Below are 23991 nucleotides of genomic sequence, written 5' to 3'. Positions count from 1 at the left end.
AAGGTTTTTCCTGATATCTAATCTAAATCTTCCCTGGTGCAACTTGTGGCCATTTCCTCAAGTCCTATTATTAGTTATCTGAGAGAAGAGGCTGACCCCCTCCTCATCTCAACCTCCTTTCAGGAAGTTGTAGAGTGCAATGAGGTCTCCCCTGAGCCTCCTCTTCTCCAGACTAAACAACTCCAGCTCCTTCAGCTGCTCCTTACAGGACTTGTGTTCCAAGCCCTTCACCAATTTTGTTGCCCTTCTCTGGACACTGGTGAAGATGCACTTCAGATGAGACATCTGCCTCATCCGCAGCTTCAGCATTGTTCCCCTAGGCTCTTCTCTGGTGAGCACTGTTTTACCCCCTTCCCCCGTCATAGCTAGTTTAAAGCTCTCTTGACAAGTCCTGCTAGCTCCTGTGCTAGGATTCATTTCCCCCTTTGAGACAGGTGAGTTCCATCCATCAACAACAGGACAGGGGTCGAGTAAACTGCCCCGTGGTCAAAGAACCCAAAGCTCCTGTCTCGACACCAGCCTCTCAGCCAATTACTCATTACCTGAGTCTTCCTGGCCTAAAGGAGTCAATGTCCTCCCTGAAGCTGTTTTAAGGCTGAGGGTGATATGAGTCTACGAATAGTCGGCGCAGAGCCCCGCACCCTCCCACACCAGCCGCACACCGGTGCACACCCGCTGGTCACCCCTCCCTGCTCGCAGTGGGCACCGCGCGGCACCACCCTCCCGGGGGCTGTTCCTAGGCAGAGGGCCTGGGTGCAGGCAGCGTGGCCCTGACAACGCCCGCTCCCTGTCAGCCTCTCTGGCGGGAGCTGGCAGGTGCGGGCTGGTGGCGCTGCTGTCCTGGGCCGCCCCTGGTGAAGCGAGGGCCCGAGGTCCCCCTGTAACACCTGGTTGGTCGCTGCGGCTGTGGCTGCGCCGGCTCTGAGGCAGCTGGCCTCGACTACTGAGCATGTAGTCATGAGCAATGTAGTACCCGAGCAATGTAACTATTATGGAAGACCCACAGAGCCAAAACCCCCCTGAGACCCCACACAGAATAAAGAGGACAACCACTAAGCTACGGGCGCCTCCTCAGTTCTCTCCCTCATCCCACAGGGGAGGGGATTGAGGGTGAGCGAATGGCTGTGCAGTGCTTAGCTGCTGGCTGGGTTAAACCACTACACTAAGTACCTATTGATTCCTCTATACTCTCTGATTGAAATTTAAAGTGAAAAATGTCTGTATTTTTTAAATCTGTTTGTTTATTTGTTTTTCCATCAGATTAATGCTATGAAGAAAACAATACATGTATAGTGCTAAGAGAAATAAAAATGGCCAACAGGCATACTGTAACTATGAATTAATGATACCTGAATGAAGGCCAATATGTTTTAACTTAGGTATTTAGCCTTAAGAAATCAAACTTAGCTTCAAATCTTTTGTGTATGGAAAATTCTCAGTTTCATTTTTGTGACACACTCTGGATTCTCATGGCAACTTCGGTAAAATTGGAAAGTTTGGGGTTTGTTTTTCTTCGTCCCAAACAGAAAAAAAAAAAAAAAAAAAGGCAATAGAAAGTTTAATTCTTGGATGGCTTTAGCTTTTAAGATTTTTCTTGAAATTGTTCAAATTATAGTAACTGATAGAGGATTTGATTGCATCACCATAGAGAGAAGCTAGTTGTAGGAACTGTAAGAAGAGGTTCTGTTGCCACCAACCACTCAAAAAAATTATTTCACAAATGACCAAATAAAAATCTTTGTTGTTGTAGCGGTTTATCTTCTGGTGTTGCTGCCTCCAGGGTTCACATTTTCAAGCCTTTCTGAAAACTGCAGCAAAATTCAGTCTAAGAAGCTGAGAATGTTAGGGCAATGCATTTATCATTAAAACAGAACTTTGGAAAAAAAAATAGAAAATAACAAAGAAACAAAACTAGAAACCTCTTAAATCAGGTATGTACTTTCTTGAAAGAAAATGAAATGCTGCACGGTGAAATGTGAACATCTGGCTTAGCTCTTTTTTTTTTTCCAAGACCAAAAAACCTTTCAAACATATATGTATAAGATGTTATACAATATCAACAGGATTTGTTTAAGTTTGAAATAGTCAGCTCTACTAAACTTGCAGAAGTCTTCCTGCAAGCCTATTTATTTATAAACCTTAATTTTCACATTCAAAACATCCCTGCATACAGTCTCCTACAGGTTATGGTTAGAATATATCACATGAATAGCTTTGGCACAGGAGAGAAGGACTCCTAAGTCATTTAGTCCTCCACATTCCGCCCTGGACTGTACCCAGCCCTGCTTTCCCCCTGCTGAAACAGGAACAGAGCTCTCATTACCTATTACCAGCCAGTGGCATCTATCACCAGAAAACACCATTTACCAGCATGTTCTTGCCGTGATGTAAGTTTACACAGGAGCACATTACTTTGTGTGGCTGTATAGATATTTCTCAACAACTGCAAGGTGTTCCCCACCACCACACAAAGTCTGACCCAGTGTATTCCAAGCGGCATAAGCTTTGCTGAACGAGGACATTACATCAGCTTTGTATCAATCCTAAAAGAAGAGTATCCACTTTCAGTTATCACTATTATTTTGGTCTTTAAGCATTTCTGATTCATGCAAGAGAACAAAAGAAAGGAGTAAATAAAACTGTGACCAATAAGCATAAGTTGCTTAATTACAATCATTCATACAATCCACTTTTGCATTAATAGAACAAAATCAATATAATTGACATTTGTTCCCTAAAACCATTTGTTTTGTTTTTCTTTGCAATCTCATCCACTAAGAAATTAACTTACAATGCATTAAGAAATTCCAGATAACTGGCTCTGTCATAACAGCATGAAGGATAAGGAAAAACTGAGTAGAAGAGTAATATATTTTTCACAAAATATTGGATCCCATGAACAAGTTAATGATGTTTGCAAGGGAAAAAATGTGAGAACCAAAAGTTTTCAAGTTGCTGAATGATAATAATGGTGTCATCTATTGTGCATCCATCACACTGAAGTGCTTGACACATATTTTGGACTGTTTTCATGCATTTTCTTTATGATGACTAATAGTGGCATTGCACCATCTGAAATAGCAGCCCATCACACAGAGAAATGTATATTAAATTAAATTCACATGATAACAACTTTGATCTCAGAAGCACATGGAGAAAATACCCAAGGGTTGGAACTAAAGATTGTGAGAAATACCCATTTCTAAGATGAGGGTCCATAACAAACAGAGAATAGAGAACAAGGAGTAAGGACAAAATGCACTGCCTGAACACAAGTGCCCTTCTTGAGCAACCATTATTCTGATATCTTTTCCCCTTATCGTGGAAAGAAAGCAAAGTTAGCATGGAGACACTTCACTAGTGGCTTTTTTTCTGGTGAGACTGAAAGTTGGACTTCCAAGACTCTCAAGGTGACCCAAGCAATGCAAAGATGTTTCAGAACGAGTATGCTTAAATGGAGAGATTTTACTTTGCTGCTTAGGAGGATATACAATTACTATGGCTCAGATGATAAACTCTAATTTCATCTCTTTGGAGGTGGAATTTTACAAGGGAAATCAAGAATTTTTGGGGTACGCTCTTTCCTCTGACTCAGCCAGAACACATAAGGAAAAAAATCCCTACCCCCATCAGAAGAATGGGCATAGTGATGATGTATACGAGTATCATAAAGTATATTTAATGACTAGAAATGATTCTTAAATATTGGGATGTGTCATACACAAATAGAAATGGTAAACTGTTGCTAGAACTTGCTTGGGAAAACTTGCAGCCCTGCGCATTCCTGGAAGCACAGAAACAGAGCCACACTACAGCTTCCCAACACTAGAGCAGGGCTGCACAAATGAATTGTTCAGTCTCCTGCAGCAGTCAGGCTTGCAGGTTGTAATGGAGTGTACCTAAGGGATTAGAGATGGCAGTCTGATTTGTGGATCAGCTCAGCTACATATAAGTAGTGTGGTAAAGTCTGACCAGGTTCATCAAAGTCTGCCACCTTTCTTAACAGCAAAAATATGAATAATTAAGCCTCAGTTGTACTGTTTGATATGTTGTTATTACCAAATCTGCCTGAGAGCAAGTTCAGTCCCTACTGGTTTTTCCTTTTCATTTTTTTTTCTTAAAGTTATAAATGGACATAATAATGTTGCACAACTGTTTAGAAAAATTGTAAGCTGAACTACTGAATGCATTCCAGTGAAGAGATTTGATCATGACTTAATAACTTACTATATGTTTTTTACATTATTATCATTATCAATGAATGTTGGCATAATAACACTAGTATATCCCCCCACCTAAAATAATCTTGACAGACTTGAAAAAAATTCCAGGCCAGAGTAAAATTGAAGAATGAGAACAGTCAAAAATTCACCTAATTTTTTTGAATGGAAGCACGAACAGAGATGGGAACAATTGGTTAATTTTTTCCAGTTATGTTTGTATGTAAAATCCAAGTAGCCCTAAACCCCAGTGGAATAAGATAGTTTATGTTCCACCCACACCAGTAATATCATACCTTCATGTATTCAGAAAGTGCATAATTTACCAAAAAGTGTTTTGAGAGCAGTCTAGCAGTTTTCAATATTCAATATTTCTTGGAATTGCACATATTTTTAAAGGATAAATCTCCAAAGTTTACCTGTCTGGGCTTGTTAAGGATAAAAAGCATGGTAGCTAATAAATTTTAAAATCCTCTAGAAATTATTTGAATGATTTTCCTATGCATAATAATGTTAAAACTAACAATTTAAAAGACCTGAAACTTCAGGACTAAAAATATCCATCTCTAAGGCCAGATGCTTGCTGTCTGTGAGCTGCAAAGTTTGCTTTTTTTTTTTTTTTTCTCTGAACAGGATTCCAGAGAATTTGGCACATTAGATCTATCTCTCATCCAGTATTTTATAATTTTATATATCTAATTCTAGTCTCTAGCTATTGTATTTCTGTGACAGAAACATCTTGTTTATGGAGTGGACAGGGAAGGAAATGTTTCTGCAGCCATTGTTTTGGATCTGTTTCTGGGGGGCATTTGCCTTATGTTTAAAATAAAAACTTAAGCATTCTTGGAGGCCTTGGGTTTTAGAAGCTGTCATAATGAAGGAAGTAAAGCTACTTTCCACATCATTGTTTAAATTGGTAAGAATGGGAGAAAACATTACACTGAAAATCAGCGTAGTCTACTCCGAATTTAATACCATGGTTTCCCCATAGCATCCTAAATTCTAGAGGACCAGCCATGATCTGAATCAAACCCCATGAAACTGTGAGGTGCCAGGTAGAGCTGGTTAAGAAATTCTGCTGATTGAGAGAAGGCCAGCAGACAAAAGAGGAAAAAATGAAAGGAAAAAAAAAAGTAATCAATGCTTGAGCATCAGTACAGTGTAATAAAAGCAATAGCTCATTTTGACACCTTGACTGAGTTTATTTTGGCTAATATTAGCATTATTTTTCCCCTTGCACCTAAATTTAACCCCCTAGTGTCCAGTTACACTTTTCCATGTTGTCCAGTATAGGTGACTTCTGCCTTGTCTCCGGTTACAGCCACATTTCTTGTCTCTCTTTCACAAAAACTGCTACTCTTCTTTGTAAAGTACTTTTCTCTAAAGTTAAAGTAAGTTAAGTATGCAAATATGCATTAGTAGGATATTAGAGACTAATTAAATACTGCAACTGTGATATCCGGATAAGTAGGTGTGCAGGCTCCAGTTAATTCCAAAGGTGCAGACTACTTTCTCCTTCTCACAAAATAGTTCATCAGTAGAGGCTTCGTAAGTGGTCATCTATTGTTCCTCGTAATTTCTAGCTGACCCTGGAACAGATTTTAGACCCTCCAACTACTCCAGCTACAAAGTTAAACAGCTAAGCCCTTGAGCTGTAGGTATTCCTAAGCATTTTCAATGAGCTAAACCATTAATCTATTTCCCACATTCATTAAGATCAGTTCTTCCACAGAAAGCCCCAAATATTCCAAGGGAATTGATGTCAGATAAACCTTTTCTCCACTGCTCAGCTAACTGACAAAGAAAAACACCAGCTCAAAACATTCTTTAAACAGATGACTTGGCTTCCAGTTCTATAGGTACATTAGGCAATTTCAATTTCTACTTGTAAAAGAGCCTGATGACCTCTCTCAGTTGTGAAACTGTGTTAATTTTAGCACATATAAGAAGTAGTCAATGAAGGACAAAATAAAGTAATAGCATCCACCCAGTACTTGAACTCGCATAAAAATTTACATCAGAAATATAAACTTAATCCTAGTCTAGTTTAGTAAAACCTTATTAAGAAATAGTGTAATCCATCAAGTTATTTCTTTTCTTTGTGATTTCTACATGTGATTAGATAAAGGATAGTTGTTGTTATTGTTGTTGTTTTCCACAATTATTCTGAAGTTTCTTTATAACCTGTTTAATTTAGGAATTATGCAATAAAGGAATCATGAGTATAGACATTTTTCTCTGTGTTAATGTGGAGAGTTCTACTGACTTCATCACAGATATATCTCATTCATTCTGAAGTCAGAGAAAGTTGTGTAACTGAAATTCATCAATTCTCAGAGAAACAGTACACTGTGAATAATCTGTCAGGAGTTTGAGCAACATGTAGATCAGGTGGCAGTCCTCTACAAACATGTAAAGGTTATTTAAGAGAAGAAAAACACACATATACATCTAATTTCTGCATGTTAATTAAAAAGAAACCTGTAAGCCTGTTGTTTTTTGCTTACTTTAATAGTAAGAGACTTCAGCTGCACATAGGTTTTTAATGCTAAGGAAGACTGACAATTCAACATACATTATAACTGTTAGTTATATCAACGTCCTTATGAAAACACTGTGTCTCTATGAATCATTCTTATTTCTCTGACATGTTTTAGATGGAGTCTTGGATGGGCAAACACCTTCTGCTTGCATTGAGCTTGATCTGCAGTAGAGTACACCTACTTCTCACTGCCCAGAATGAGACGTGAGAAAAGTGAATCAATCCCTTTCATAAATTTGTCTCTGTACTTCTGGATTACACTGTGTGTAGTGACCAAAAGCAACCACCTGTACACTTGCTATCTCCAGCTACATCAAAATGCCTGAGAAGCCGAGTAACTATGTAACACATACCAGTCATACACGAGTACCTGGAATGTAATATGTGACATGTAACTCAACAATTAACTTCCATTAATCTCCATAATGTTAGGGATAAAATACAGTTGATTTTCCACGAGTATTTTAATTCATTAACTACACATATTGTAGGTCAAATCTGAAATAAATGACCCCTTATCAACAACTTTAAGTAATGAGACATATCTTTGTCTTGCAGGATAGTTATTTCCCTGGATTTACAGCTGGTACCCTGGCTATTCTTGACCCAAGATTTTACAGTTAAATTAAGAAATTATTTCTGCAATCCTAAAGGCCTACGTAAGTTTCCGTCTTGAGTATTAATGTTCTTTCTTGACCATAAATTCTTTATCTATAAAGATATGTTTGCAATGGATACCTTTCCTCTTATCCATAGGAAACGTTATCCGAAGTTATGGAAACTGCAAATGAAAGGCTCCTGCTGTGTTGTTTGCAGACAGCTTGAATTTACAAGGTTGGGTTTTCTGTGGTGAAATATGCCTATGCTGAAGTACCATCAAGGTCATTTGCATTTGTATTACTTTCCCCAAAGCTAATTACAACTATTTTTATTGCCTAACTTTTTCTTACTATTAACATCAACATAATTGAATATACTATGCTAGTCCCAGACTAATAAAGGAAGTCTGCAATTTCCAATTTACATACTGCACTCTAATACCTTTTATGAGCTAATCTGTTTTGTATATTGTAATACGTAATTTTAAATAAAAGACTCGGACGTTTTTACGCACTATCCTTAAAACGAGATGAAGGACCAAAACTCCTACTGCCCCTCTCCAGACGAGCACTTGACCAATTCCTCCCTGAGCTTTGCCACGAAGGGAAGCGCAGAGCAGCCAAACGGGGTGCACAAGGCGCCAGATGCCGCCCCCCCGTCCCGGCAGCTGTTTCGCCTCCATCGCTCCCCGCCCTGCCCTGTCTCTTCCAAGGGAAACGAGCCTCCTGAGCTACTTTCCTGGCAGTACCTTCCTCCTCTTCCTCCTCCTCTTCCTCCTTCTGCCGCCCCTTCCCCTCCCCGCGCCGTGGGGCAGCTCCAGCTCTTACCTGGGCATCCCCGCAGGCAGCCGGGAACCCACCAGCCCCAGAACGCGGTGCCGGGGGGCGCCGGCCGAAGTTTATCCGGGAAGGGCGGCGGGCAAGTCCTCCCAAAATTAAAGCACCCGCCCCAAGCCCACGGGGTCCGCGGTGGGCAGCTGCCGCCGTGCAGGCAAAGCAAGCCCGCTCGCTCTGTCGAAACGGGAGAAAGGAGAAAGAGGGGGGCGGTGAGAGGACGGCTTGTGGCGGTACAGCCCTTGCATCCGAAGGGAGGAGTTAGCGGCACGGCCGGCCGTGCTCCCGGGGAAGGGGATCCTGCCCTCCCGCAGGATGCACCGCGGGAGGCGGCTGCGGCACCACGGACAGCGGCCGAGGAGTCCCCCGGGACCCCGGGACTACCCCCGGGCATCCCTCCCGGGAACCGGCCGGGGGGCTCCCGACAGACACCCCCGGCTGCCCGAAGAACTGGCCAGAGCTCAGCAAGAGCGGCGCTCACCAATTGCATCTCATTGCGCAGAGGTCTAATGCACAAGCGCCGGCTGGTAAATTTCATTAAGCTGATCCTACGGCTGAAGACATTGAGATAGGGAGGTTATGAAATGGGTGATGTCACGTACATACAGCCAGATCTATAGCAAACGCCACAGCGGGGTACGCCTGACCCATGGGATCACCTTCCTCCTCATTTCCTTCCCCCCTCCTTGTTCTGTGGGTGTAAGTGCAGTGCCTCAGTGGCACCTTATTTAGCTTGGCTGTCAACTCTGGAAGCTTTCATGGGCCTCACCCAAATAGTGAAGTATGATTTGAGGTCCTCCACATTTAGAAAATTGCTATAGTGAATGTAATACCTCAAAACAGAGAAGCATGGTTTAGTGAGGAAGAGTCAATACGGACCGTGAGTGTAGAACTAGTCCTTTTGTATAAGCAGAGATGAGTGTTAAACAAATGGGATAAGCATTGACATCTTAGGATCTCCAGGTTTCCACCTGGGAGAGACTGGACCTTTTGTAAATCTCAGAAGAAAAAAAAAAATCCAGAAATGAAATACTTATTATTACCTCTGGTGTTCATACAATATTATACAAGTGTTTTAGGTGTTGTAGAATATGTGTTACTACAGGAGCAGAGCTAAGTTATTCTGGAAAATATAAATTGATATATGAAATTGAGAAAGGAAATTTCCATTACTAATTATTCATACAAACAGTAAACAAACAGAAACCACATCTTGCTGGTTTAGAGACTGGAAAAAAAAAATTAAAGGAAGGCTTGGGGAAAGATCATCAATGATCAAGAAAGACATGAGGAAGGAAAGGTGAATCTTAAAAACAGTACTGCCTGTCTCCAGTTCATCAAAATGTATATGATCTATTTATGTGCGTGCTTTCTCTAAATGCATGTACGACATGAGAATACAAACTACAGCTGTGGAAATGGAAAGGCTGATTGGATGGAAAACCTGTGAAAAAATACTCAAATTTCTAAATAAGTACTTAACTCTTTGTGACAGCTCATACATTTTCTACCCAAAGTAAAGGGGCTATGAGAACTGAAAGGCTGAGCTGATTTTTTAATAATTATTACGATTATTAGCATTAAATAGATTAAAGGAATCATTTAATATATACCAATATCTACACACAGTCAAAAAATTGCTCAAAAACATTTTTAGCCCAGCTTAGCAAGAAATAAAACACAGAATGGAAAATATCCAAGTCCCCCCAGCCTTCCCAAGTTTTTTACTGCTTAAAGTATATTCTAAAATTCCTTCTTGTTCCACTGAGCTTTTTTTTTCATTAGATACGAAATTTTATATATATATACACACAAACATATACATGTACATATACATACATATATACATATATATACATACATGTCAAAACCTAATGCCAGTAATTTATGACACTTTGAAAAAAGGAGCAACAGTAGAGGAAAGATAGATCTTGAAAACACAGGATTTGAGATGTAGACAATAATATAAGGTTATAAAAGTGTTTACAGAGCAGTAACACTTAAAATCTCCTCATGCAAGCTTTCCCAACAACAGCCTGAAAGCAGGTGTGCCAATTAGTCTGGTCACAGATTGTGCAGTGAAGACAGAGGCCTCTTTAGTGAAAGTGTCTTGGAGCATATCCAGTAGCAGTACATGACAGTGGACATGACACTGTCAAAATCAAGGCTGCTGTGGCTTCAGATTCATAAGTCACCTTGCTATACAGATGGTCTGAGAGATGAAGCATGGAGGAAGAACACTAAAATGCTAGTGGCAGAAGTCATGAACTGATTGTGGCAAACTGCATGAAGCAACATATGACATAGCTTGCTGTGGCAGAGAAGAGTTCCTTTGCATCCCTGTGCTTACCACAAATTCCCAATCAGACGGCTTGTTTAGAGCAGTGAACAGTTTGGTACACTCAGTTTTCAGGATAATCAAATCCTTATGGTTAACATTTGACAGTGCAGGTGAGATTGCTCTAATGTGGACTGAGCTCTTGGCATCTGTGGTCTCAATGTAGTTTCTACAGGAAAAAAATTTTGCTCAGGTAGCACAGATTAAAATTAACTAATGGTCAAACAGTTATACTCAGAAATTATTAGGGACTGAGTAATGATCATCTTAGGTCAGAATTAGAATTGCTACATGAACTACACATTATCTTCAGACTTCATGCAAGGGATCTTCCTTGGTTCTCTGCACTTGTACTATAGAGCAGGCAGGGGTCTATTATGTTAGACAAGAGATAAATATGGAACAGCAACAGCAAAAGGCTTCCTTCACTGAAGAGTTACAGTCTAGTAAGGTAAAAATCTTGATAAGAATAATGTGCGCACTGTGTGGGCAGCATAAGTTTTATGTGTTCTTAATTATTTATTCCTTTGCTTCCAAGTGCTTTGGTTTATAAATGATATGATGTGTACATGCAGTGTTGATAGTCAGATAACTTAATTGTTTTGGTAGTATAAAAACGCATATGATGTAATGTCAATAGACTACACCTTGTGTGCATTACAGAGCTTTTCCATGTTGATGCTTATCCTCTAGCGACAAAGCTAATGATTCCTAATATGTATACAGGGTAAGAAAGAGGCTGCTGTGATAGACACTTAATAAACGGTTAAACAGATTGGTGGGAGAGCCAAGAATAAAACCCAAAATCAAATCTTGGCTTTGAACTGGTTTTGGAATGATATAAACAGATGCAAAAGATTTGAATGCACATAAAATAAGAAAAGAAAAAAGCCTGAGGGCAAAATTACCAAAGTAATGCAGCTATTTGCCCGTACGTACGAACTTAGCTTCCTTTCTTCAGACAGACCATCCTAAAAATATGCTCCAAACAATGTTTGGAAAATAGGGGATGTTTCCAGTAGTAATCCAGGCTCAAAAATATTAGTTAATTACTGTAAGGCACAGTGAATTTCCTTTTGTAGGTGTTTCAGTAACATAGTCTGAAGTAGCTAATTAAAAAATAAACATCCAAGTGGGTATTCACACCTTCTAGCTGATGTCATCTGAATTATGCCCTAGGAAAAGCTTCTTTCCACTGACTCACGGAAAATCTACATTTCTGATCATTTCACCTGAACAGTTTAAAGTAGATGGTTTGCATCCTTTACTATCATCTATTTGTGCTGAAGCAAAATAGAACAGGAAATACATGAAACAGAAAGAAAGAAGAAAGAAAGGAGAAAGAAAAAGAAAGAAAGAAAGAAAGAAAGAAAGAAAGAAAGAAAGAAAGAAAGAAAGAAAGAAAGAAAGAAAGAAAGAAAGAAAGAGAAAGAAAGAAAGAAAGAAAGAAAGAAAGAAAGAAAGAAAGAAAGAAAGAAAGAAAGAAAAAGAAAGAAAGAAAGAAAGAAAAAGAAAGAAAGAAAGAAAGAAAGAAAGAAAGAAAGAAAGAAAGAAAGAAAGAAAGAAAGAAAGAAAGAAAGAAAGAAAGAAAGAAAGAAAGAAAGAAAGAAAGAAAGAAAAGAAAAAGAAAGAAAGAAAGAAGAACCCTGGACAGCTATTCTAATTGTGGTCCAGCCACCCAGGATCAGGAGCATTTATTGCTCAGGTCCTCTTAGAAGATTACTGTTAGGTAGCAAGAGGAGCAGGAAATCACCTCCTGTAGTCAAAATAGGAAAAGCAGCTAGAGCAACTGTCTTTCCTCTCAATAAGCTGATACATATCTATCTGCATAAATCTCAAAAAGCCTGAGCTTCATGTATGAACATTTGGCACACTGAAATGAATTTGGATTTTGGCAGCGATTTCAGCAGGATCAGAATTTTATTAAACAGTTTTTAGTAGGGATGACATAGGAATGTGTCAACAGAACGGGAAGAAGTTTTACAATAGGTTGTATATGTAACGTCTCTAATTAAGCCTCTAAAGAAAGAAATCTATGCAAGTCACTACCATCGTTGCTGTGATTCACATTTTCTTTTTAGTTGTATGTCTACTAACCCCTTCCTTTCCCTCCAATTAATCAGATTTACATTCTACCAGCCCAAAGTAGGGCATCTGACACTCCTAATAGTAAACTGATGGGATGGATAAGAGCAAAACCATTATTTGTGATATCACAGACACATCAGTATAAAATAAAGCGTTTGATTACCAGGAGGAACTAAGAGGTCATTTACCTTTTTTCCAATTACTTAGCTTAAGAGTTGAGACTTTGAATGATAATTTGATTTGAGTTGTGTCAAAAGCAGTTACACTACTAATAACAGTACTGCCTAATTACCAATATCATCGTGCTTTTGGGTGAAAATTAACCTCATAAAACCCTTATGGTGTAGAAGGTTAAGTACTTGGATTACTTTGTACTTAGAATCTGACCCAGAATCTCAGTTTCATGATGCCAGACCAATTTGTAATTGATTTTATATCACCATTGATTATTACAACAATGTAAGACTTCATCCAACTGAGTTATAGAGGGGAAAAAAATCTATCACAAAGATATAGAAGCATCCATCAAAGATACATTTAGAGCAAATGGACAACGCACTTTTTTTTTTGAGTTGTAATTGTATTCAAGGGAATGACATTTAGCAGCCATCGACTGTAGGTTATTGAAATATTCTGTGACCTTGGCTCCACTTTCAAATGGAAAGCAAAACCACAAATAAAAGTGCAGGGAATAAAGAAATTGAATTTTGGTCTCAATTACTTGTTTTGAAAATGTTCAATAGTAAGATAATGATCTTAATTACTCTCACAACTACCAATTTTGGAATCAGTGCTTAACCAAAAACCACATGCTGAATAACCCTATAATCTGTAAATGGACAGGGTTCATTGCAGATGGAACCTACCTACATATACACGAGTGCTTACTAGAGCACAACATTTATTTTGGTAAGAGCATGATTTTCTTGCCAAAACAAATGTACCAGTATACTCCTTGGAGTGTATAAGCCTAAGGAACATACATGCAACATATTATAGTTTATTTCATCATAACTACATAAGATGATAAAGCTAATAATTATTAAAAATATATTATTTATATATTTAAAATTATAAACTATGATGGTGAAGTTGCAGCCACATTGGGTAGGCATTTTCCACCCTACTACATCCTAGTACTTAAAGCTGTAAGGTTATGTTAACCAGTAAGACCTTTTTTATTCATGTTACTATTTCCTTTAATGCAAAAGAAAATATTTTTTTTCCTTTCATTTCAGAAAGGACAGAAAAGTGTAGAAGTTGAAAGTCAGGCCACAAAGTTCTAGTTTATTGAAGAGTTATTTATTTACAAATTGTGTCTGTATAATGAATTTAGCTGTTAAGTAAAGAAGTAGTAAGAGAGGAGAGAGAGAGAACAGAAGCTCTTTGCCTGACAGCAGTTGTCAGAGCAGCACTCGTGATTATCGTAATGGGTTCACTTGTCAAATGCCTTTCATACCAAAAAGCTGTTAAATGTGAAGTTGAGGCTGTGGATTTTTTTTCCAAAGAACAAGCACTCCTTTCCCCCACCCCTCAACCCCCCTAATGAACATTAAAAGCATTTTAGTGCTTGAAGGAATCTTATTTCCAGGGGGATATCACAGCATCTACCTGTTTTTTGTTGGTTCTGAACACTTTGTTCATAACTACAAACAATGAGTCAGCATGTAAGATTTCTTTTAGAATTTACTAGTAACAAAGATATAATTTTATCTCTTTTGACCAGTAGCATTCATAAATAAGCTCTATTTCTCACTTCGCATTCCCTAAAGAGAATGAACATTCTACCAACTGAATTGATAGCTTTTGCTTATCTTTTCAGTTTTTTAGTGGCAAAGATTCTTTAAAAAATCAAAGATTAGTACTGTTTCTGTATCAGTCAGTAACCTGACCCTAAGACTACACAGTGACTACATGAATCTATGGACTCACCCCCACTGTAAATAAATAAATAACCCTTCATCTACTGCCTCAGAGTCAAAAGCTTTGAAGAGCAGAAAAGAAAACAAGCGTTTGGTTCCTTTCAAAGAACACTTCTCCCATGCCTTCTGCAGGGCATGGCTGTCACAAGCATGGCTGTTGCAGGTTGAATGGCAGAGCACAGTACTGTAGCAAATGCAAGTGGCTGTTGCAGTGCAAGGGAAGGAATCTTGGGGCTTCCCCCTGTCTTCTTGTGCTGTAAAAAAAAAAAAAAAAAAATCTAGAGGGAACAGATAGACAAGTGGTGAAAATTATAACTACTGAAAAGACTGATGATTGGTCTTAATAAACGAGTTGTTTAGGCAGCTACTCCACCCTTACAATGGTGGAAGGGGAGCAGTTTTAGCCTTTTAGCCATCAAAGTAGAGCTGAAAATATGAGGATGCATCAAGAGGAGAAAGGAAGGAAGCTATGTTACTTCTGATGTTTTCCAGTAAGCAATGCTCAGTGAAGGCAGTTATTCACTGGGTATGCAGTAGCCCAATTGTCAGTGGATCAGGAAACATATCATCCCAAAATATGATTGGGACCATGATATTTAATGATAATTACAAATATATATATATGCATCTGTTTTTCCTCACCTCTTTATTTTATTTTATTTTTTTTTAAGGGGTGTTTTGAAACCACGACAATGTTGCTAGGACAAGATTTAGACACAAAAATCTATAAACAAGATTCAAAGGAGGGTTGAAATTGCTTTTTTTTTTTTAATTATTATTTTTTCAGACTACTACTAGATGCACCACTTACACTTCCAGATATGCTAAAATAAATTCTAGAAGATGGAGTGTTGTTTGCTTTTGATATTAGGTTGGGGAAGTTGACTTATTTCCTTTGCCCTTTGGTGTAGGCAAGTCATTTCACACATGTATATGATAGCTATCTTGTTTTAAGGACAGGAAAGAATAATGTTTGTGTGCCTCATAGATTTGAAAGAAATATATTTTTCTTTGCTGTGTATGAAGAGAACAAACTTCCAATTACATGTTGGAGCACAGATGAGTATAGGATTCTGTATCTCAGCATTGCTTGAGCTTTATTGGCAAATACTCATGGAATCATAGAATGGTTTGAGTTGGAGGGGACCTTAAAGGTCAGCCAGTTCCAACCCCCGTGCCATGGGCACGAACACTTTCCACAAGACCAGGTTGCTGAAAGCCCCATCTAATGTTGTCGTAAACACCTCCAGGGATGGGGCATCCACAGCTTCTCTGGGCAACCTATTCCAGTGCCTCACCACCCTCACTGTAAAGAATTTCTTCCATGTCTAAATCTACCCCCTTTTAGTTTAAAACCATTACCCCTTGTACTATCACTACACTCCCTGACAAAGAGTCCTTCCCCAGCTTTCTTGTAGACCCCTTTCACAGTATCACAGATTTCTAGGTTGGAAGAGACCTCAAGATCATCGAGTCCAACCTCCGACCTAACACTAAGTACTCCACTAAACCATATCGCTAAGCTCTACATCTAAACGTCTTTTAAAGACCTCCAGGGATGGTGACTCCACCACCTCCCTGGGCAGCCCATTCCAATGCTTAATAACCCTTTCGGTAAAGAAGTACTTCCTAACATCCAACCTAAAACTCCCCTGTCGCAACTTTCGCCCATTCCCCCTCGTCCTGTCACCAGGCACGTAGGAGAACAGACCAACCCCCACCTCTTTACAGCCTCCTTTAAGGTAACTGTAGAGAGCGATAAGGTCGCCCCTGAGCCTCCTCTTTTCCAGGCTGAACAAGCCCAGCTCCCTCAGCCGCTCCTCGTAAGACTTGTTCTCCAGACCCCTCACCAGCTTGGTCGCCCTTCTCTGGACTCGCTCGAGCACGTCCATGTCCTTCCTGTAGCGAGGGGCCCAAAACTGAACACAGTACTCGAGGTGCGGCCTCACCAGAGCCGAGTACAGGGGCACAATCACTTCCCTAGACCTGCTGGCCACACTGCTTCTTATGCAGGCCAGGATGCTGTTGGCCTTCTTGGCCACCTGGGCACACTGCTGGCTCATATTCAGCCGACTATCAACCAATACTCCCAGGTCCCTCTCGGCCAGGCAGCTTTCCAGCCACTCATCTCCCAGCCTGTAGCTCTGCTTGGGGTAACTCTGCTTTTAGGTACTGGAAGGCCACTATAAGGTCTCCCCAGAGCCTTCTCTTCTGCAAGCTGAACAACCTCATCTTCTTCACAGGAGAGGTGCTCTAGCCCTTTGATCATCCTTGTGGTCCCCCTCTGGTCTTGCTCTGCTAGATCCATGTCCTTCTTGTGCTGGGGACCCCACAGCTGAATGTAGTACTGCAGGTGCGGTCTCGTGAAAGCAGAGTAGAGGGGGAGAGTCACCTCCCTCACCCTGCTGGCCACACTCCTTTTGAAACAGCCCGGGATATGGTTGACTTTCTGGGCTGCAAGCACATATTGCCAGCTCTTGTTGAGCTTCTCATCAACCAACACCCCCAGCTCCTTCTCATCAGAGCTGCTCTCAATCTGTTCTCCACCCAGCCTGCATTTGTTCTTGGGATTGCCCCAGTCCAGATGCAGGACCTTGTGCATGAGGTTTACAAAGGCCCACCACCTCCCGAGTCTGTCCAGGTCCCCCTGGATGACATCCCTTCCCTTCAGCACATCAATTGCACCCCACAGATTGGTGTTATTGGCAAACTTGCTGAGAGTGCATTCAATCCCACTGCCCATGTTGTTGACAAAGATGTTAAACAGTGCTGGTCACAATACTGACCCCTGAGGAACGCCACTGATCACTGATCTCCACTTGGACACTGAGACGTTGACCGCAATACTTTGAGTGTGACTATCCAGCCAATTCCCTACCCACTGGGTGGTCCATCCATCAAATCCATGTCTCTCCAATTTAAAGACAAGGATATCATGGGAGACAGTGTCAAATGCTATAATAATTATAATTATTGTTCTCAGCTTACCTAAGTTAATAAAGATCCAATCTATGAGGTATTTCTGAAATATATTTTTTTGGCTTTTAAACCATAAAAGCACCTGCAACTCACTTGAATCCTTAGAGACATGCAACTGTCTGCTAGCACACTATAGACAAATTCTAAGTGGGGTATTCCATTACAGATACTGCAGTCTACCAGCCTGCTTTCAGAATTAAAAAGGACAATAAATAAACATTTTAAAGGATAATGAAGAGAAGGAAGAGAATATAATGGGGAAAAAATCCCCCCAAAAGTGAAGCTAGATTTTCAATGATTTTTATAAACCATTTTCAGGTCAAGGTAACAAAAAGAATGAGATAGCATATTCGGAAAGAAAAAAAAAAAAAAAACCTCAGTTCTTTGCTACTGTTCCCCAAGAGATGTACTCAAATATAATTAATATCTTTCTGATAGACAGTGAGTTGGAAATATGGCATCACAGTTATTGGTTATGTCCTTTATTAGAAAGACAAGTGATTACTCCAGGTTTCCTATTATACATATTGAAGAAAGAAAAGTTGCAAAAAGGATTAATTCTGCAAAATAGCACAAAAAGTAGGGAAAAATCAATAGCAACAGGCATCTGGGGAATAGAATTAAAAAAAAAATAAATCACAAGTGCTGGAATAGTTACTTGTGAATGACAGATGAAAAGCATAAATAGATAGAAAGCTTTGAAGAAGGTACCATAGGAATAGATGAATATATACTCCAAAAATATTAATGTTTTGTGTATTGCAGACAAAACCAATAGAACCAGTCATCACAAAATGGAAAATAACATTGCAGCCCATAACACTTGGTAACGATCTTGATAGGAAGAAGCTAACTGCAAAGAAATTACATCTCACTTAATTAGGTAGGATTTTGTTCAGCTTTGAAAGTATTTTCTTGATCCAGTATATTAAATATAGCTCATTACCTATAAACTGCTCATAACTTAAAAACATGCCTTCTTCTGAACCAAATGGAAGCAGTAGTTAATACTATATTTTTTGTATTTGTTAACTGTTTTTTATCAACTGAATTGCATCACTGAGAAAAAAAAAAAAAAACATTGAGAAAGAACTAGTTAGAAAGTTACCCACACACACTTTCTAATTTGAAAATGGTGATTCAAAATGGTTCCTCTTATGCAACTTCCTGGAAATTTTTATGGATAAAACTTTTTCAAATTCCCAAGAAAATTTCTACTACCAAGCATGAATATAGCAGTTAGGGTAAAGGAGATTACAAAAAGGAGAAGACCAATTCATTTGCTCTGCTTAGATTTGACCAAGCAATGTACCTTCCATTCTGTATGTCAGGAGAAAGATCCCTAAGAACAAGTGGTCATTATTTTATGAAAAGTTTTCCTACCATTTTATTCCTGTTCCTGATTCCAGTTGTTTTGTAGGACTGTCATTTCCCAAACTAATACAGAAGAGGCAGTACCATGTGTTTGTTGGTAATGAAGTTTTAAATAGATATAAATTCCAGGTAATGGATTCATCCAATAAAATTCCATGAGATAGCTTTTTTTTTTTTTTTGGTAACTGACATCTGTGTAGTGTGTATTTCACATCCTGTTATATATACTCTTGTACTCACAATGTTAAAAGCAGACAAGCACATATATAGCAGCTCTTTCTTTCTGACAGTTTCCTTCTGATGCACATCAAAGGACATTAAAATATATGTAGAAATCACATAAATGACTGATTTCTGTGCTGTGGTGTCTCGAGTCTTGCCTTGATGTTAACAGAAACACAGGCAGTGTGCTATTCTCATATTGAACTAGCCCAGCTGAGACAGGTATCACTAGATTAACAGGCAGGCTACCTGAACAAAATGTCCTGAGAAGGATTTTGTTCCATAGCTCCTATGCTCTGTTTCTGTCTTGGGACAGATGAGTTGGACAGCCATGAATATAAAAAAGCAGATGAAGGAAACAGAATTGGGAGTTCACATTTTGCTCTCAGCAAAGGATAGAGCATAACTGAGCATATCTTGGAGACTGAACCAGAAAACAAGTGTTCATCCTCTATTGTTCTTTGGTACTTTAAAAAAAAAAAAAAAAAAAAAAAAAAAAGGTTATTACATCTTCAGCCCTACTCAGCAGACACTTAGCTAGCTTTGGATGATCTGGTACCTCACAATCTACCTAGTGTATTTTTGAGAAATTTGACTTTATTCCATTCTCCTTTCTTAGCTAAGCAAAAAGAAAAAACAAGGATATTTAGACTTCACTCTTTCTTCCTGTGAGCATATACCTATAAAAGTTTAAAGTTGGAATAATCTTTACGGAAACTTTGTGAAAATAGCCACAGATTTCCAGACTGAACGGGGAAAATGTGAATATTATTTCCCCATTTTTCTAATCTACAAGAAGCTATTCTCACATCTGGTTTTCATCTTCTAACTTTGGTTTATACCTGTACTAATAGCACTAACTATAGCTGTTCTTCAGCTATGTTGTAAAAGTCTACTTCCCTTGTGTCAAAAATAATTCTATGCTGCCTCAGGCATTTTTTCTAAACTTTCCTTTCACAGAGCAGTGTTTGAGAAGTCATTTAACTCTCCTTTTCTTGATAAGTTCTCAGTTGTACTTTTGATATATTTTACTCAGGGTTTCTCTGACCAAAGGATGGACACCTCTCTCTTCCAATTAGTTAATGGTTTTCTACTTTCTGCTGCTGTAGTTTCCCTCTCACTTGTCATCCTCCTTGACCTCAGAGCAGCTGGAACTCTGCAATTAGACTAGACAGGCTCATGCAACTCAGCTACAGAGAAGCTGCTATAGTACTTCTGCTATTTGTGTCCAAAAACATGCCTGGATTCTTATTTTATTGTATAAATTGTAGTAATGACAGGTGTGTATGGACATGACCATTTCCAATACATATGAAAGCATGAAAATAATGCAAAGCAGAACAAGTAGGAGACAGGCACACTTGTTTTTGTAAACACAGAGACTACATATAAGCCCTCCTAAAAGCTGAATTCAAAACAGTGTTCATTACCCCAGGAACAGTGCCACAAAAGGAGAGCTAACACAGACAGAATGGTAATATAGTCTAGTGATTAGGAACAGCTTATTATTAAGGATTCTGTAATTGAGATTATGTCTGGTAAGGAACTAATCTTTCCATTTCAAGTATGGTATAATTTTAATGCAATGGCAAGGCTACTAGTAATGCTAGTATTCTAGTGTGGAAAAAAAGGATTTTACACAGATTGTCATACCTCTATTTTACCTTCTGTCTTTAGTGAAGCAATATTAAATGAGGTTGAACCAAATATGCTCTCTTATCCTCACTGCTTATATTTTACAAATATTTTAAAGAGATACGAGTTTTGGTAGCAACTACTCATAAAGAATCATTTTCTCCATTTCATTAGCCCAGTGTTGAAAAAGTAGAGTGAAGGCCATGTACCGAAAAAGTCTTCTGAAATGATAGGTAGTAAAAGAAACAGAAGTTAAAAGTGTCAGCTGAAAATGCAACTGAATGAGATGATACAAATGAATTGCTATTCAGCAAGTACCCATCACCTACATGAAGGTATGCCAATGTCTATACGGCTGAAAAATAAATAAATAAATACATACATACATAAATACAGCAGTAGTAGAGGAAGTAATTGTTACTTCTATTATATGCATCTATCTTCTTAATACATGCTGAGAAAGGAAAACCTATCACTTTTTTTATAGAAGACATATATTATGTTATGTTAGTTTTTTTTTTCTTTTTCTTAAAGAGTTGTGGAATTAAGTCTTGCACTCTTAGCAATGGTTCATCTTCCACTTCAGTGACTCTCTGCTATTAAAGTAAGGGCAAGATCACCGAGATGTTTGTGCTCTAGCACTTTTTTATTCAAGTTTCAGCTCCTGTGACTGTGACATTGCAGTTTCGTATACATGAGGGTCAAATATAGGCTGCTTGAGCTCTTTCCAAACATTCAGGAACCCACCCACCATCCATACCTCCTCTTAATCTCTTGCATTTATTTAGACAATGAAGAATCCACATCTTAAATCGGGAAACTGAACTCTGAAGAGTTGATGTGAATGAATATAGAAAAATATTTAGGTCAGATTTTTCGACTCAGAAGGTCTAACTGATGTACTCTGAATACCAATGAATAATGAAGCTTCTACTTCTATGATGCCATTACTTTCATTATTACACTAATGTAAAATAATTTCCATGATTTTGCTGATGTAACACAATACTTTGTTAATGTTAAGGATTTCAGCCCTGACAGATATGTGTCATTAAGCAAGAAAGTGAAAGAGTCACTAAGGTATAGTGAAAGGTAACAATAAATAAATAAATAATAGCCAAAGCTGTCATGGAACACAGAACTTCTCACAGATAATCTGTCATTTAAAAACACCAACTGATCTGAATAAAAACGAAGAAAACAAAGAAGGACATTCTCCATTCTCCAGTTGTCAGCCATACTGGCAATGATATTCACTCAAAAGACCAAATTCTAGAAGTTTGTAGGTGAGTTTGATAAAAAACTCACCATAGATGCCCATCTCCTTTTTCCTCCCCTCCCCTCCCCTCCCCTCCCCTCCCCTCCCCTCCCCTCCCCTCCCCTTCCCTTCCCTCCCCTTCCCTTCCCTCCCCTCCCCTCCCCTCCCCTCCCCTCCCCTCCCCTCCCCTCCCCTCCCCTCCCGTCCCTCCCCTCCCCTCCCCTCCCCTCCCCTCCCCTCCCCTCCCCTCCCCTCCCCTCCCCTCCCCTTCCCTTCCCTTCCCTTCCCTTCCCTTCCCTTCCCTTCCCTTCCCTTCCCTTCCCTTCCCTTCCCTTCCCTTCCCTTCCCTTCCCTTCCCTTCCCTTCCCTTCCCTTCCCTTCCCTTCCCTTCCCTTCCCTTCCCTTCCCCTCCCCTCCCTTCCCTTCCCCTCCCTTCCCTTCCATTTCCATTCCTGGAGGAATTATTCAGATATTTGGAGAAAGAACAGGATCATTGCAGATATTCCAGACAAGATTGTCTGTAACCACTTATTGGCACAATATCTTCCAAAAGGTCATTGATTATTACCAACTGTGTCTATTAAAATTCAATTTAGTATGACATTTTAAGAAGCGTATTGGGTGATAAATTGCTAGATTTAAAGTGTTTTTCCAAAGAAGAGAAGGTAGCTACAAGGGTGGATATGCATTGCAGACCAGTAAGATTGCAATAAACTAGAGTACACTATCAATCTGGTGAATTGATGCAGGGTTTTTCATCCATTGCGTTTGTGTAATAGAGACTGCAGTTGTCACAGGAAAAGTATAGCATTACCAGACTTGATAACTATTACAGTGATAAATACTAATGGATAAGACAATTCTTGAGATGCACACAGCAGAGTTGATATCTAATTTATTGCAGCTGGGCCTAAAAAATATCTTTCTTTTGTCCTTTTTTCCAATGGACCCTGTCATCAATGACCACTGACATAAATGTGGGCCTGAAGAAGGGATTTAGGTGAAGTCTCTTAGGATTCTTTCCTCACCACCCTGTCCTGCAACAGACCCCTAGAGCCCATGCTGCCAGCAGTGGGGAAGCCCAATGCTTGTGCTTATTATGAAAATGGAGAATCATTTTGAAAGAATGGGTTATCTAAACAGTCCTTCTATCATTCTCAGTGATCAACAGCTTCTCTGATACGCTCGTGTTTTCCCCAGCTACACCAAAAACAAAACAAAACAAAACAAACAAAAAAAAAAACAGTAGTAACTCATCAGAGAAGTTACTTTTATTTTTTTTTTAAACCCATCTGTTGATATACAAGTAGCTCCAGGAACAACAAAGATCATGAAAACAAGTGTCATACAGTTTTCCATATTTGAACTCTCTGGTGTGTAACAACATCTGAACAGGAATAACCCTTCCTGTGAATGCATCGGTAATATCTTTGTCCCTTGTGAGTTCTCTGGTACTTAATAAGGATTGAGCTCACCCCCCATCCTTTCTTTCCTTTGAGATGAGCTAGTAGTATCTGTCTCTCCTGCAGCATCTACTGTCACAAAATGCATAAGCTACTGTCTCTAAGAATGTTGTATCTTTGTACCAGAAGAGTTAAATATCAAACTGAATGGTTGGAAAGAGAAACAGCCCAACATCATAACCTGCATCTTCATAGGAAACAAGGTTGCTTACTGCCTATAGGAAGGTAGCCCTCCAAATAACTAAAGGATATGTGGGTAAGTTTTACATCTTTGCTATTTAATTGTAAGAATGTTACTAATATACATTTTACTGGTGTAGAAACTTTAGCAATGAGGGAGTAAAAAAGCAAACATTTCCTGAACATCACTTCTCACTAATGGCAGCATAAATCTGCAGTTACTCGGTTGACTTCAATGAATCTACTTTACATTTACACTGCTGTAGCCAAGCATTAAATTCGTCCTAGTGATTTATTCCACAGATGAGATAGATCTAGGCTGGACTCAGTTCTGCAC

The 23991-nt window shown here is 39.2% G+C and overlaps 1 protein-coding gene across 17 annotated transcripts in view; it reads right to left on the bottom strand.

Annotated features, from left to right (window-relative positions):
* The window catches only part of LOC310892792 (uncharacterized protein), a 332085-nt gene extending 322903 nt beyond the window's left edge, over positions 1-9182 (bottom strand). For 16 of the 17 annotated variants that reach the window (XR_014578414.1, XR_014578415.1, XR_014578428.1 and 13 more), the window contains exon 1: positions 8190-9182. Coding sequence is in view for 12 of the 17 variants with exons in the window: in XM_083821020.1 (XP_083677146.1) it covers positions 8190-8733 (544 nt within the window). In the remaining 5 variants the exon portion in view is untranslated. The remainder of the gene's footprint in view (positions 1-8189) is intronic. The other variant, XM_083821023.1, reaches the window with a different exon arrangement.
* Positions 9183-23991: the final 14809 nt, after the last annotated feature.

Source organism: Anser anser, assembly GCF_964211835.1.
Source record: "Anser anser genome assembly, chromosome: 1".
Lineage (NCBI taxonomy): Eukaryota > Metazoa > Chordata > Aves > Anseriformes > Anatidae > Anser > Anser anser.
The sequence above is the reverse complement of the archived record's forward strand: the minus strand, read 5'-3'. Positions and strand labels throughout refer to the sequence as shown.